Source organism: Quercus lobata, chromosome 8 (genome assembly GCF_001633185.2).
Source record: "Quercus lobata isolate SW786 chromosome 8, ValleyOak3.0 Primary Assembly, whole genome shotgun sequence".
NCBI classification, from domain to species: Eukaryota; Viridiplantae; Streptophyta; class Magnoliopsida; order Fagales; family Fagaceae; genus Quercus; species Quercus lobata.
In genome coordinates, this window is record NC_044911.1 from 11,850,249 (window position 1) to 11,864,016 (window position 13,768).

General features: G+C 34.0%; 1 protein-coding gene across 1 annotated transcript; it reads right to left on the reverse strand.

Annotated features, from left to right (window-relative positions):
- Positions 1–293: 293 nt before the first annotated feature.
- On the reverse strand, positions 294–6,338 carry LOC115956406 (microtubule-associated protein TORTIFOLIA1-like). The gene is made up of 6 exons (XM_031074798.1): positions 5,508–6,338; positions 3,845–4,036; positions 3,022–3,124; positions 2,210–2,925; positions 1,239–2,126; positions 294–684 (listed from the first exon to the last, which is right to left on the reverse strand). Exons 1-6 carry the CDS (start codon positions 6,198–6,200, stop codon positions 487–489), a joined length of 2,790 nt encoding a protein of 929 aa, XP_030930658.1. The 5' UTR covers positions 6,201–6,338; the 3' UTR covers positions 294–486.
- Between the last annotated feature and the right edge of the window lie 7,430 nt (positions 6,339–13,768).

The window sequence follows — 13,768 nt, forward strand, 5'->3', positions numbered from 1 at the left end:
AAATTTGGATTGAGATCTGCAAAGAAAACCCATAAGATGGTAATTTTTTCAGTCAAGTGCAAATGCCCCCCGCACCCAGAATGAATGGCTGCAGCATCCTAATTTGAAAAATATGGGTATCCATTAGTTCACATTAGGGGGGATTGATTAAACAATATCTCTGAATCACAAAGCTTTTGACCCATTAGTTACAATGATGGTTTGAGTCTGCTTTAAATAAATAAATTAATTTTTTTAATAAAAAAGACAAAATGGGGAAGTTGAGTCTAAATTACTTATTAAGAAGACCCATCTTGATTCCAGTTTCAATTACTTATCTATTGATGCATAATGTTCAATTGCGTAACTGTTCAAAATATTGTCTGTTCATTCACAACTTTTCACTCAACTTATGTAAATACATGATGTATTAACCTGATCAACCCAATCAAAATATGTTCGCATATAAAGTACAGAATCCCATTACCTAGGCTGTCAACTGGGGGACTACTTCTCATGCTGTTGCAGGTCAATTCCCCAGGCTGACGCCAACTGCAACAAGAGTTGGTCAGGCATCGCACCTTCCCAATCCTCAGGGGGATCCATTGCTGTAGAAGCTTCATGTAAATTCAACAAAATCTCCTTCTTCACTTCCATAGGAACGCTCAAAACATCCGGTCCATTTTCCAACAATACTTCCACCAACTGAACACAATGAAAATTGAGACCAAATGGTAAGAAACAGACCAACTTAAGAAGGCATTTTAATGCTTAGAAAGAAACAGTTAAGAACAGATTGTAATATGATAATATACTATTCAGAACAACCTTTTGAATTATATATAGGAACACAACTTATTATAGAACTCAAAACATCATCAATTTTCCTCTCAAATTGTACATCAAATACAACACTATAATTTCATTGAAACTATGCTTTAAAGCTAACGGTGGGAAACTTCTTACTAGAGCAGTTGTCAACATCTAATTCTATCTATTCAGATTTTTTTTACTTAACCCAAAAAAGAAAGATTCCCATATTTTCTTAATTTTTAAAACCTTAGTACCAAAAGGTTTAACAATTTTTAAAAAATAAAAAATAAAAATAATCAATAGTGTTGACATTATTTACATGATTCATTAGAAAAAGTAGAAAACTGTAAACTAGCAGGTCAACGAATACCAATAAGAAATATACATGCCAATATGCCATACTCAGCAGCTTGAAGAAAATTTGAAGATTATGAAAAAAGCCATACCTGTTGAATCCAAGATAAACATAAGTCAAAAAGGTTCTGCTCTAGTAGAAATTGTCCAACAGCTTGCACAACCTCAGTTGCTACTTCTCCTGAGAGTTGGTCAACCACTGGGCCTGATCTGTCCATTAGCTTCACAAGCAAGTGATCATCCCCTGTAGATAAAACTTCAGCATAAGCTGAATCCATATCACCGACATGAAGGGCATCCATTGCATTACTCCAAGATGTCCACACAGGGTCCCTGTCATGGCCAACATTATCATCTCCCATTGCTTCCGCAGTCATTTCAGGGATAGCTACTCTTGCAGTCCGAGAAGTTCCACCATCCTCCCCAGCCACCCGAATTGCTTCCAATGTAGCTTCATCCTTTGAAGCTTGCCAAACGCTTCTTGCAGAAGGCCCCTCACCAAGCCTAACAGGTCCAGTTCCTTTATCCCAAGCTCTCCTGCTGCCACCCTGATCACTCTCATGGTCTGATTTAGGTGACCTACCATCCATACTACTGCCACCTAGAGCTCTCCTTGAGCCAATCTGCCCATTTCTGGAAGCACCAGATGTGGGAAAATCCCATGCCTCAGACATGTCAGATCTCCAAGGAGGACCTCTTCCTCTCATGCCCATAGCAATTCCATCAGACTGGGCAATTCTTTCTCCAAATGGTATCCGCCCATCACTACCCCTTCCAAATTTGGCAGTAGAGTAATCAGGGAAACCATTATACTTGCCTAAAGGCCTATTAGAAGATCCCTCAAACCCCATTGCAAAATTACCACCTCTCCGACCTGAGGATATTGACAAGTCCCGCGCCATGTCTTCAACAACTCTCTCAAGACCTCTTACTCTGTTCTCTAAAGTTACCATGCTATCATGAGAACCACCCATGAAATCCTACAATATAAGAAGTTACCACTCATTTAAAAAAAGCATATATAAGAACGTTCTTATATAATTGATGCCTAAATTGAGTATACCTGCAGCATGTTCATCAGATGAGCTTGTTGCCTCTCCAGCTGCAATAACTGCCTCTGGATAGCCAACCAATTTCCTTTGTTATTGATGAAGGATCCTTCAGATTGACCATCAGTTTTGGAGAAACCCACACGATTGCCAGATGATTCCCTTTGATTTATATCAATTCTATCATCACCATCTAATGCTCTCATTCTAGAGTCTCTTCCATTTATCCTCTCTTCAGGCCATTTATCCCGTGCAAGGTCATCAAGATCACGTTTAGAATATGGAGCAGAAGCTCCTCTCTCTATGTTACGATATTTACTGTTGGAAGATCCATGAAAATCATCATGCTGGATATTTCCAGTGCGATTTGACCTTCCCCTTGATTCTGTATCATTTAGCTCTGATTCTTCCTCGTTGTTTGCATTTGAAGAACTGAGACATCTACGAGGAACAACTACTTCCACTGGCAAATCATCAGAACCCCTTGTTTCAAGTTTCTGGAAGAATTCTAGGTTTAGCTCTTTCTCAGTAAGGCCAGGTGCTTTCTTCTTCAATATTACAACTGCTTTTTCTGAAAAGCTGCTACCTTTGGCTTTAGAAACGGAATCTGAAGAAGGGGAAGTACCATTAGATGAATTCTTAGATGGTTGCTCTGATCTCCTGTCACTAGGATTTGGATTTTTCATGCCATTCTTCTCAGATGATTCAGCAACCCCAGGAGTTTCACCATCTGAAAATTGAGCAAAACAAAGACAATTCAATTTTGACAAACAACTGAATAACTTAAGGATCATTCTGAAGAACAAAACATTAGTGATGTGCCTACCACGAGAGGGTTTCTCATCATCTGGAGATCCATCTCCTCCTTTGCCTGCGATCTTTTTCCATAATTGCAATGCCTCTGTTATGCTATCTCTAACAGGTTTTATCTGTAAACCAATTAATCACAAGAATGTTGAGTTATTTTCAAGAAGATAGTTATCTTTTAACAAATTAGGAATTAAGGAAAGGAATGACAAACATGAAAATAATTCTTCAGCTGTAAAAAAATTGAAACATGTTTTTTCACAAATCATAGAAATTTAATCCAACTTGATGCTTGGTAAGAGAGTCAATGTTCTAACCATGTCATCAAACAATCAGTTTTGAGATGTTTGCATGGGCTGCATTGGGTAGCATCCCCTTGTGTTCTTTTTATAGAATTCTTAGATTATTTGAATTGTAAGTCTTTAGGGGGACGATACATATTCTAGTTATCTAAACTATTTCCTCTTATGAATAAAAGTATTTTTACTTATTAAAAGATTAGCAACTTCACCTTCTATTACTTGTCCTTAATTTTTTTAATGATTATATACAAATGACAAAAATATTAGCAAGAAATTTTTTTTTTAAGCACTGAAGCATAAATCGTCTATTGGATATACAATTACAGAACCCCACCGAAGAAAGATCAAGTAACAAGGCCACAAACAAAAGTATGTTGATCTTCCTTTATTAAATTTAACATTAAAAAAAAAAAAGAAAAAGAAAAAAGAAAAATACATTACACCTAGTGACCAGCAAAAGAGAGAGAAAGAGAGAGAGATAAGCAACTATAAAGTACAGCTACAGACAACAATAATTTCAAAAAAGATTGCAGAAGCCACCTTGTCAAAACGGCAAGACTCAAGCACTGTCAGTGTGGAGGCAGCTTTATCCGAAATCAAAACACTTGAATGCAATGCCAAGGTGGTCAATGCATCAGCTGCTGCCTTACGTGTTGCCCAGTCTGTACTCCCAAGGCACTCATGAATACTTTGCAACAAATTTTCCAAGCTTTGAGGTGCAATTGCTCCCACCTGTAACAAGATCACACTACTTGAGAATTCATAATCTTGCTCCCACGGACAAAGCCAGAACTTTTTGTTGGGGGTCCCAGTAGTATCAAAATATAATTAATACACACACACACACACATAGTTGTATATAGGTATACAAGTATATATATGTTTTACTTAAAAGTGTAAGTGAAAAACTCTATGCTTGACTACTTTTTAAGAAAGGACAAAACTAGCACCACATGCAAGGTTCTAGATTCAATTTCTCTTTGGGATTTTATAACATTATAAGTTTTGATTAGATATCATCTTTTCATGTAACATTGTGTAAAACTCAATAATAATTTTCCAATATTGAGAACTTTAAAGACTAAATTTTTACAATAAAAATTGAATGTGAATTAGATATTCATATTGCCTCTGTAATATATTTATAGCTTTATTCTCATTTTATAAGATCTTTTTTATTATTATTTTATTGGTGGAATCTGGAACGGTTGTTTATAATACTTCTAATAGCATCTCAAACACAAAATAACCAGCTATTTTCATTCCTCTCCTGGTAAAGCAAAACATGTGTTATTTTCTCAAAAAAATTATACAAATTTTTGTTCAACAAGTTGTAAATGGCCACTCAAGTCCAGCTGTAGCATGCAATGAATATATATCTTTCAATCCTAGATTGTGCAATATAGGCCTAAAGATATAATAGTTGTTCCTACACTAGCTTGTTTCAAGTTATTAACAAATTAATATATCTTTTGAATTCCTATATTTTCTAACAAATGAAACATACAGAGCTTAGATTTCAGCCAGATAATACAACCATAACATAAAATTTCCTATAAAAAAAAACCCCACCAAATGTACCACAAATTCAGCCAATAAAGACTACCTCAAATGGAACTTTGTCCCTTGTAAGAGCAAAGTCAAGGTAAGGACGCGAGTTCAAGACGCACAAAGTGTTTTACCTATCAAAAAAAATACTCACAAAGTGTTTTGTGTAATTACCAATAATAACAAAGTTGTACCACAATTCAGTTCGATTATTTCCCACAATGTACATAGTAACTAGAACAAATCTGGTCACCACATACATTTTCATCTAAAATTTCCAAATCTACCACAAACTTCAATTCCTTTCTAATCAATTACCACAATCGAATCCAATAACCACATACTAATCGAAACGAATCCAAAACCAAATACAATGCACAATGTACTACTACATAGTAACTAAACCGAATGCACATACATTTTCAACTAAAACCGCCAAAAATGGTTTCTTTTTTTTTTTCCCCCCAAATTAATTACAAGTCACTAAAACCACCAAATCTAACACATTTTTGAATTCAACTCCTCTCTATTCACCTAACAAAATTACCACATTCTAATTGAATCGAACCCGATACTCAAAACAACACATTTCAGTTCAAAATTACAGCAACTGAACACAATGCACATAGCAAAAGCAACGAAATCAGCACAAAACCTGAGACAAGCTAGCGACGACGGGCAAGAGCGAAGCCTTGTTGAGGAAGTTAGGATTGTTAAGCAACCTACAGATCCTAGGGCAGAGCTTCTGGAACGCCGAGACAGGAGGCTCGGCGGCGCACTCCACCATCTTGGCCATGCACATTGCCGCACCGGACTGCACCACCTTGTTCTGCTCCGCCATCGCCTCGAACAGCGGCCTGACGAACAGGCCCACGACGCTCTCGTTATTGCCGGCGGGGGGCTTGAGATAGAGGTTGGAGAGCGAGCCAATGGCGTCGCGACAGGCGTCGCGGACGGCGGAGTCGGAGTCCTTGAGGCGCTTGATGACGTGGCCGATGATCTTGGTGAGGTGGGCGGAGGAGGAGTCCGGGTGGGCGGCGCAGGTGAAGGCGAGGAGGCGGAGGGAGTCCTTGCGGGCGGAGGGTTTCGGGTCGGAGGAAACGGCGTCGTAGAGGGAGTTGAGGAGCATTGGGAGGGCTTCAGGGGAGAGGTTCTGGATTGTGGTTTGGAGATCTTCGATGGCGATTTGGTGAGTGTCGCGGTCGGAGAGTTTCGAGAGAGAGGTCAGGATTTTCTGCTTCAGCTCCACCATTGCTAGGTGGGTTGATATGGAGGGAGATCTCGTGTTTTGCTTTGTGGCTTTTGGATTGGATTTGGGTTCTTGCTGTTGCTGTTGTTGGGATGACATTTTTGAGAGAAAAGAGAGAAGAGAGAGAGAGAGGTGCTGTTGGAGTTGTTACATTTGAGATCTGGGTGTTGTTTTTTGGAGTGAGTTTGAGTGAAGGAAAAAAGTGTGTGTATGTGGGTGTTTTTTTCTCTCTTTTTTTTTTGAAAAAAAATGAATGGGGGAATGTGATTATGTAAGTGAGTGAGTAAAAGAGAGAGAGAGAGGGGAGCTGGGTTTGTGTGAAAGGGAGGGAATATGTGGACCAATGGTGACTTTTAATGGAAGGGAAATGGTGATTAGATTTTTGGGGTGATCTTGACTCTTCATCTTGTTTGGACTGTCAATGACAATGTGATGGAGGGTTGGGGTTGTGGGGAATAACATTCTTTTCTTTTCTTTTCTTTTTTACTTTAAATTCGTATCTTAGATTGATTCAAATTTTAGTTTGGGTAATAAAAACAAGATCCTTTCTATTTCTATTTATATGGATTGTCGGTTAAACATTAAGGGAAACAGAAAATTTAATGGTAGATTTGACCATTACAGTAAGCCATATCATTTAAAATTTTAAATAGCTCGGAATGAATTTATTTTAAATAGAGTAAATCTTAATTTTTTTTTTAATTTTTTTTTACATTAGATACATATTAGGGTAATAAAATAAGATTGATGTCTTCTTTCTTTTTCATTTAAAATGATAAGTGTTCATTTATATTGATGTCTTAAAATTGTCATATTATGTAAAATTTTAATCATGATAAAAAAAAAAAAAAATCTTTCTATTCTAAGGATAATTAGTTAAAAATACTTCAATGAGAGGGATTCAAGGAATCCTCTCCTAAAACTCAAAAATTCATTTCGAATCAAGAAAATGGTTCCATTTTAAATGGGGAGGATCTTAAACTAACTTGATAAGGAATACACATTTAGATTTATACTATTTAATTTGAATCATTGAATAGATTTTTTTAGGAAAAATATAAAAAATGTACTAATTAGTAATTACATTTTAAAATGGAGAGAGAGAGAGAGAGAGAGAGAGAAAGAAAGATGAGTGGATATTGACGTTTGAAAAAAATATGTGAGTGGGGTATGTATTTGTTAGAATTGGTTATGGTGTGGGTAAGGTTGTTAGTGGAGGTTAAATAAAGTGATTAGGTTCTTAATTGTCTTTATTATAAGAAAAGAGTGAAGGTTAAACCTGTTGAATGAGAGAGAATTTGATTAAGGTAGACCCTACAATGATAAAGTAATAACTATCGGTTTGAAAAAAAAAAAGGTGGCATTTCATATTTATGAATGACAAGTACCACCTCTTAGATCTTTGGCCTTGGGCATGGAATTCGTCTTCATGTTTGCTTGAATTGTTGCTAAAATTAAAAATTAAAAAAGTCTACCATGAATATGATCTGTACTCCTTTCTTTATCAAAGATTGATACTGTTCTCTTTATTTAAAAATGGTGTCGTACAATGGATCAAATTCATTGTTTATTATGGACACAAGATAAGGATTTCACATTATTCAGTGTATTTGGGGTAGCTATATATGTGATCTGACACAATTTAGCTTCCTGAAAACACTGCGGATTGTCACGGCAAGAACGTGAATTCTTTTAATCGGGGAGAGAGATGAATAGGGGTTGACAATTCAAGACCCGATTGTTTCAAGTTAAAATGTTGGTCATTTCAAAATTTTCTAAATAATACTACAATATATAGAAGAGAGGGAGAGAGAGAGAGAGAGAGAGGTGCAACTATCCATTATTAACAATAGCATGTTGTTCAAAGACGGAACCAGAATTCGAACCTAGGAGGGGCCAAAGCTTAAAACCAAAAAAAAAATTATGAAAATAAAAACTAACATCTATTTTGTAGGGACACGGTTTGCGGCCCAAGTCCAAGTTATAGGGTCTTGGCCCAGTGAGCCAAATACAATAAATTTGTAGAGAGTGGATCAAAGAATTAGGCCTTAGTGAGTTTGGACAACGGCTAATATTGAATTAAATAACAATCAAACACTAATAAGAAACCCTGATATCAATAGACTTACAGTCCGAGGAGGTCTCCCTTTTATAAGTTGATCACAATTGAGTACAAATACAATTTAGATTCCTACAATACTTTCTCTGATGAATGTTCCGATCCCCATCTCATTGAGGGTCTCTCACATTATATAGCTTCCTTTGGATCATCTTGATCCTACACTTGTTGATCATCTGAGCCCTTACTTGAGTACATGTCCTATCGGACACCCTCTTTGGCTTTCTATAAGTTGTGATGGCCAAGGCAGTATTGTTCAGAGGTCTTTTCCATATAAATGCGGCCAGAAAAGTAGTTGCAGTGCATTTAATGTGGTGGTAGCAACTTTCTCTTAGATATTTTTAGATTTCATTTTTTCTCGTATGTTCATGAGGCACATCTTTATCACTGGAGCTTCTTGGAAGGTCATCGTGATTGTTGGAATACGTATTTGAGACGAATTTATCATATTTGATGAGATATTTCTCCTCAAACTATCCTCCTATCTGTATTTTGCTCATTGAATCCTGGGTTTGAACCATTCACTCGTCCTCGGATTGCTCACATCCCCGGTCAAGGCCCAAGGCCCAATACATGATTTGGGCCCTTAATTCTACATGTTTCATATTCAACAAAATACTACATAGAAAATAAGTATTTCTTAAACATTTCATATTATAAAAACATCAACAAAGTATAACATATAAAATAAATATTTCTTAAACATTTCAACACAATATCAAAATGGAACTTGATACTATTTTAAATCTCTAAAGTCGTTTATGATTGATTCTGTACCAAATTTTGCAGCAATCTCATTTTCAATGTATAAAATCAAAGACTTAAATCACAACCATACAAAGAATTAAATTAAATCACAAGAGACAAACACAATTTCATATATATAATATATTGGCCACCACGGCCCACACCACACAAAGTGACAAAGACAAAATTTAATGACCCAGTGCAAAGACTTTTACAATCATTGTCTAACATCTATTTTGATTGAATAATGCTTCCCATGTATATTTCATCTGTCTACTTCTATGAAAAGAATGATGCATACTCAAAATTCGACATTAATAATGTTGCCAAATCTAGTGCACTCAAACAATCATTGGTCTGAATCACAAACACATTTTCTTATATATACTAGTTCTTTTTATTGGGGGGGGGGGGGGGGGGGCACTACTGTAGGTCTGTCCCTGATGTTGTTGGACTTGGATTAGTATATCCAAGAATCAAAATCTCACTATTGAATTATATATTTTCATTGTGCCAAATTTCATGTTACTTAGATGTGATCTATTCAATCACTAACCTTATTTATTGCATATAACTTTAAAATACTAAAAAAAAAAAAAAAAAAAAAGAGAGAATAAATTTAAGTATTTTATGAATAATAAAGTTATTGATCTTTTATTATATTGATGTATTTTGAAAGTGTGAAAACTATAAAAGAGACATTGTGACTTACTACTAGTACTATTTAATAGTCTATTGACTCTATTATCCCATATTTGCAGGTTGTTAGAAACTCACGAGAAGCCAAAGAAACAATTTTTTTTTTTTTAATTTACCAAAAAAAACAAAAAAAAAACCCTTTGTTTCAGGGGATTGTCGATCGGCAATTACAATAGTAGATGAGCAGTCCCCTTCCACATCAAAGTGTTAATCAACACGTCTTAAACCAATGGCTCGCAAACTTCTGTGGGAGCTCCTCTTCACTTTCAAGTATATGGTGCACATTAATGAAGTGTATTTTTTAAGGCATTGTAGACACTATGATTGTTTATAAACACATGGTTAAACTTATACTTAATCCATGTGGGACACTAGAATCATAACATACTACCACGCTCTACAACCGATGTTCACGATGACTCACTTTAGCGACACTGACCCAATGGTAGCCTTTTCTCTTTTGCTAATTCCACTCACCCAATTACTAGGAGTGGTGCCAAATGTTACAAACTCATGAGTAGAACTCACCCTTTAAAACTGGCTTGTAAGGGGGGTATTCAAGAGCTTATAAACACATGGTTAAACTTACACTTAATCCATATGGGACATTAAGATCAGAACATATCACCATGCTTTGCAATTGATGTTCTCGATGGCTCACTCTAGCGACATTGACCCAATGGTAGTATTTTCTCTTTTGATGATTCTACTCATCTATTAGTTATTTTAATCTAATCTCTAGGTCGCCCATTTCGGGATCCATGTCAGACGCTTGGATCATAACAAATTCCCTCCAATTTTTAACAAATCTTGTGAATTTATTTAATTTTGTGGTTTACGTGGGGGGTTTTTAAGACCATTAGAGTTTTTAAATTCCACATCTCTCTCTCTCTCTCTCTCTCTCTCTCTCTCTCTCTCTCTCTCTCTCTCTCTCTCTCTCTCTAAAAATTAGAAAGAATAGGAGGATTAAAATGAAAGGGGATCCTTTCAGTTGTTTCAACTAGTAAAGTCTTTTATTATTGAATAAAATATTTGGAGAGCAATCATTTAAAGTGGAAGCCATATATTGAAACTATCTCTCTCTTTATAAATAAAAACTTAATATTAGCTAAACTCAATTAAATTGGAGTTTACATTAAGCTTCCTAAAAGTATGGAAAAGACACAAACTTCGGTACCATTTCTTAGGGTTAAAAAAAAAAAAAAAATTATCCCCTTAGAGATATTTATTAAATTCTCCAATTAAAGAAAACCATATAATTGCTTTAAGAAATGAATCATACAACTGAATTAAACCTTCAATTCATTTTATTGCAAAATACAAATCGCTAAAAATCTCATCCCTTTTTATTCAAAAAAAAAAAAAAATTAGTAAGAGTTTTAGGCTCCGCTTGGGAGGAGGGAATGGAATGGAAATGAATAAAAAGAATCATTTTAGAATATTCTTCTCTTCCCTTGTTTGAGAGTTTTAATGGAGGAAATGGAAAGTTCATTCCTTTATTTGGGAGTTTAAGTAAGAGTGAATGAAATGGATAGGAGGAAACACTCATTCCTCTCTATTCCCTTAAAAACTCAAATTTTCATTCCCCCCAAAATTGGAAGGAATGGGAGGGAATAGAATTAGATTTAATAATTTTTTTACTAAAACTCCCAAAATACGCCTATATATTCAATTCTTTATTTTAAAATAGGGGTCTAATAGTAATATTGTCATGAAATGATTTCATTCCATTCCCTTCATGTTGCTCCCAAACAAGATTACTTACATTCCATTCATTTTCATTCCTTTCCATTCGTTTATTTTAACACATTCAATCGAGATTACTTAATTACATTCTTTTCCCTTACTTTAATACATTATATTCTATTCCATTCCTTTTTATTCTATTCTCTTATGATCATTCCATTTCCTTCCCTTATGAACTCTCAAGCAGAGCCTTAATTTTTTTTGAAAGAGATGAACATTTTGGGTGAACTGGGGACAACCTTATTCAAGTGAACATTTGTCCCAAATCTTACTGTTTAAGCCAATTAAAAAAAAAAAAAAAAATGAAAGAAAGAAAATAGTTGAAGATGGATCAATTTTTTTTTTTTGGTTTTTTGTCGAGAAGACTTTATCTAATTGTTTTTTAGTTAATTAATTTAAGATCTTAAAACCAAAATAAAAAACGTTGATATGATTTTTTTTTTTTTTTAAGTGAGGAAAAAATTAATAATGCACATTAAGGCCTGGTCATTGTAAACAATGGTACAATATACATTTTCCTATAATTTTTTTTTTGTAATTATTAACTCTAGTCTAATTTAAGTGTATATCCCTTTTGTAGTGGTACTTTAGGTTAAGTAATGTGTTTGAGCTTGGTGAGAGAGTGTAATTAAGTGTGTATGTGTTTAACAGTTAGTTTGTTTCTCAAAAAAAAAAAAAAAAAAAGTTCTATATATGTGTGAAGTTCACTCCTAGAGACTTACTCCTGACATACCACAAACACTTAAGGTACGTTTGGTATGCTGTAATAGCTCATGTAATGGAATAGTTATTCATATGTAATAGCAATTCGATTATTTGGTTGTATCTTTATTACATGGATTAGTTATTACATTAAAATAACTATTCTTTAAATTGAAGAATAGTTATTCATCTTTAAAATGGATGTAATAGTTATTCCTTAGTGCATATAATAGATTTTAAAAATAATATATTTCCAAAAATATAAAGTTTCCTTATACATCATCTTTTACAAGCTTTCTATATATAACAACTAAACTTATGAATAATAATAGTTATTTCATTACAATGACTTCTATTCTTAGTAATAAAGATTACTATTACTAATGTAATCTACATTCAGTGTACCAAATATATTGTTATATTTATAAGGTGACAATTGCGCTAAGGGTACACACGGGTTGAATAGTATATCTCTAAGCATTATAAAATATGAAAATATAAAAAATGTACTGACTTTTCAAAGGTGGTTTAAAAAGGAAATTAGGGAGTGAGGCAATAGAGTAATTTAAGGTAACCAATGTAATATGAGAACAGCAAGTAAAATAGTGTAACCGACAAAAAGGGTAAAAACATTTATGTAGTAAAATTTGTAGTATTTTAAACTTTTTTTTCATAATTAAATAATTAGATTTGATTAGATATTAAATTCAATGGTCACAAATGTGGATTAAGATTTGAATTTGAACGTTTAAAAGTTCATTTTCTTAGGAGTAATTGAGGTTGGACAACCAACTAGTAGAATACATTTTTTTTTTCCTAAAAAAAATTTAATGGGAAACCAACTAGAATACTGGATGGTGGTGGTATTTAATTAGATACTAACAGTAGTACTAATAAGAAATGAATTCTTTCGCCAAAAAAAAATTAACGGTGATATTGTGTTATACCTATGCTACTAATAACATAATTCTCTATTAGGATTTCATCATTTTATATACTAAAATATCCTTACACAAATTTTTAAACTCTCAAAAATACCCATATATTTTAGTTAAACAATTTTAAACAAAAAAATACAAACTGGTTAAAAGAGTAATTTATTGTTTCTAAGTTTTAGATTGTTTCTTTTCTCATTTTTATCTGAATTACCACTTTTTATCTTCTAAAATAATAGAATTACAACATTTTATTTTAAAATCAAATTTTCAAACTTTAAACCCAAGTAAATAATCAAACTGTCTTTGTATTACTTTTAAACATTCAACACTAAAACAAAAAAAAACAAAAAATTACCATCATCGCACGGCGCGTGTGATGAGGCTAGAATATATAAATGGTAATTAAAATGATACATTTTTCTTAATAAATTTAATTAATTAATAGTGAAAAATTAGCCAGCAAATTGACATCAATTTCCCATATGTTTTAGTTAAGCATGTATAATTTTTGTAAATCCATACTACGCCGACCTGCTAGGGCAAGTAGATGAATGTACATTGTAGAAGATGATGACCTTGCTCATGGCTCTGCGAAGAAAAGAGTAAATAATTAACCATCATAATTTGTTTCTTTCTTCTTCTTCTTCCCAAACTATTTCAAATTTCTTATAGTCTTTATAGCTTCTGCATTGCTGCATGCAGCATTATGTATGACC

Bases quoted from the DNA above. Each gene is read 5' to 3' on its own strand.
- LOC115956406 (XM_031074798.1), bottom strand. From the start codon at position 6,200: ATGTCATCCCAACAACAGCAACAGCAAGAACCCAAATCCAATCCAAAA. The intron at 2,926-3,021 runs GTAGGCACATCA...CTCAATTTTCAG, and splicing joins TGATGAGAAACCCTCTCGTG to ATGGTGAAACTCCTGGGGTT. The intron at 2,127-2,209 runs GTATACTCAATT...CTTATATTGTAG, and splicing joins ATCTGATGAACATGCTGCAG to GATTTCATGGGTGGTTCTCA.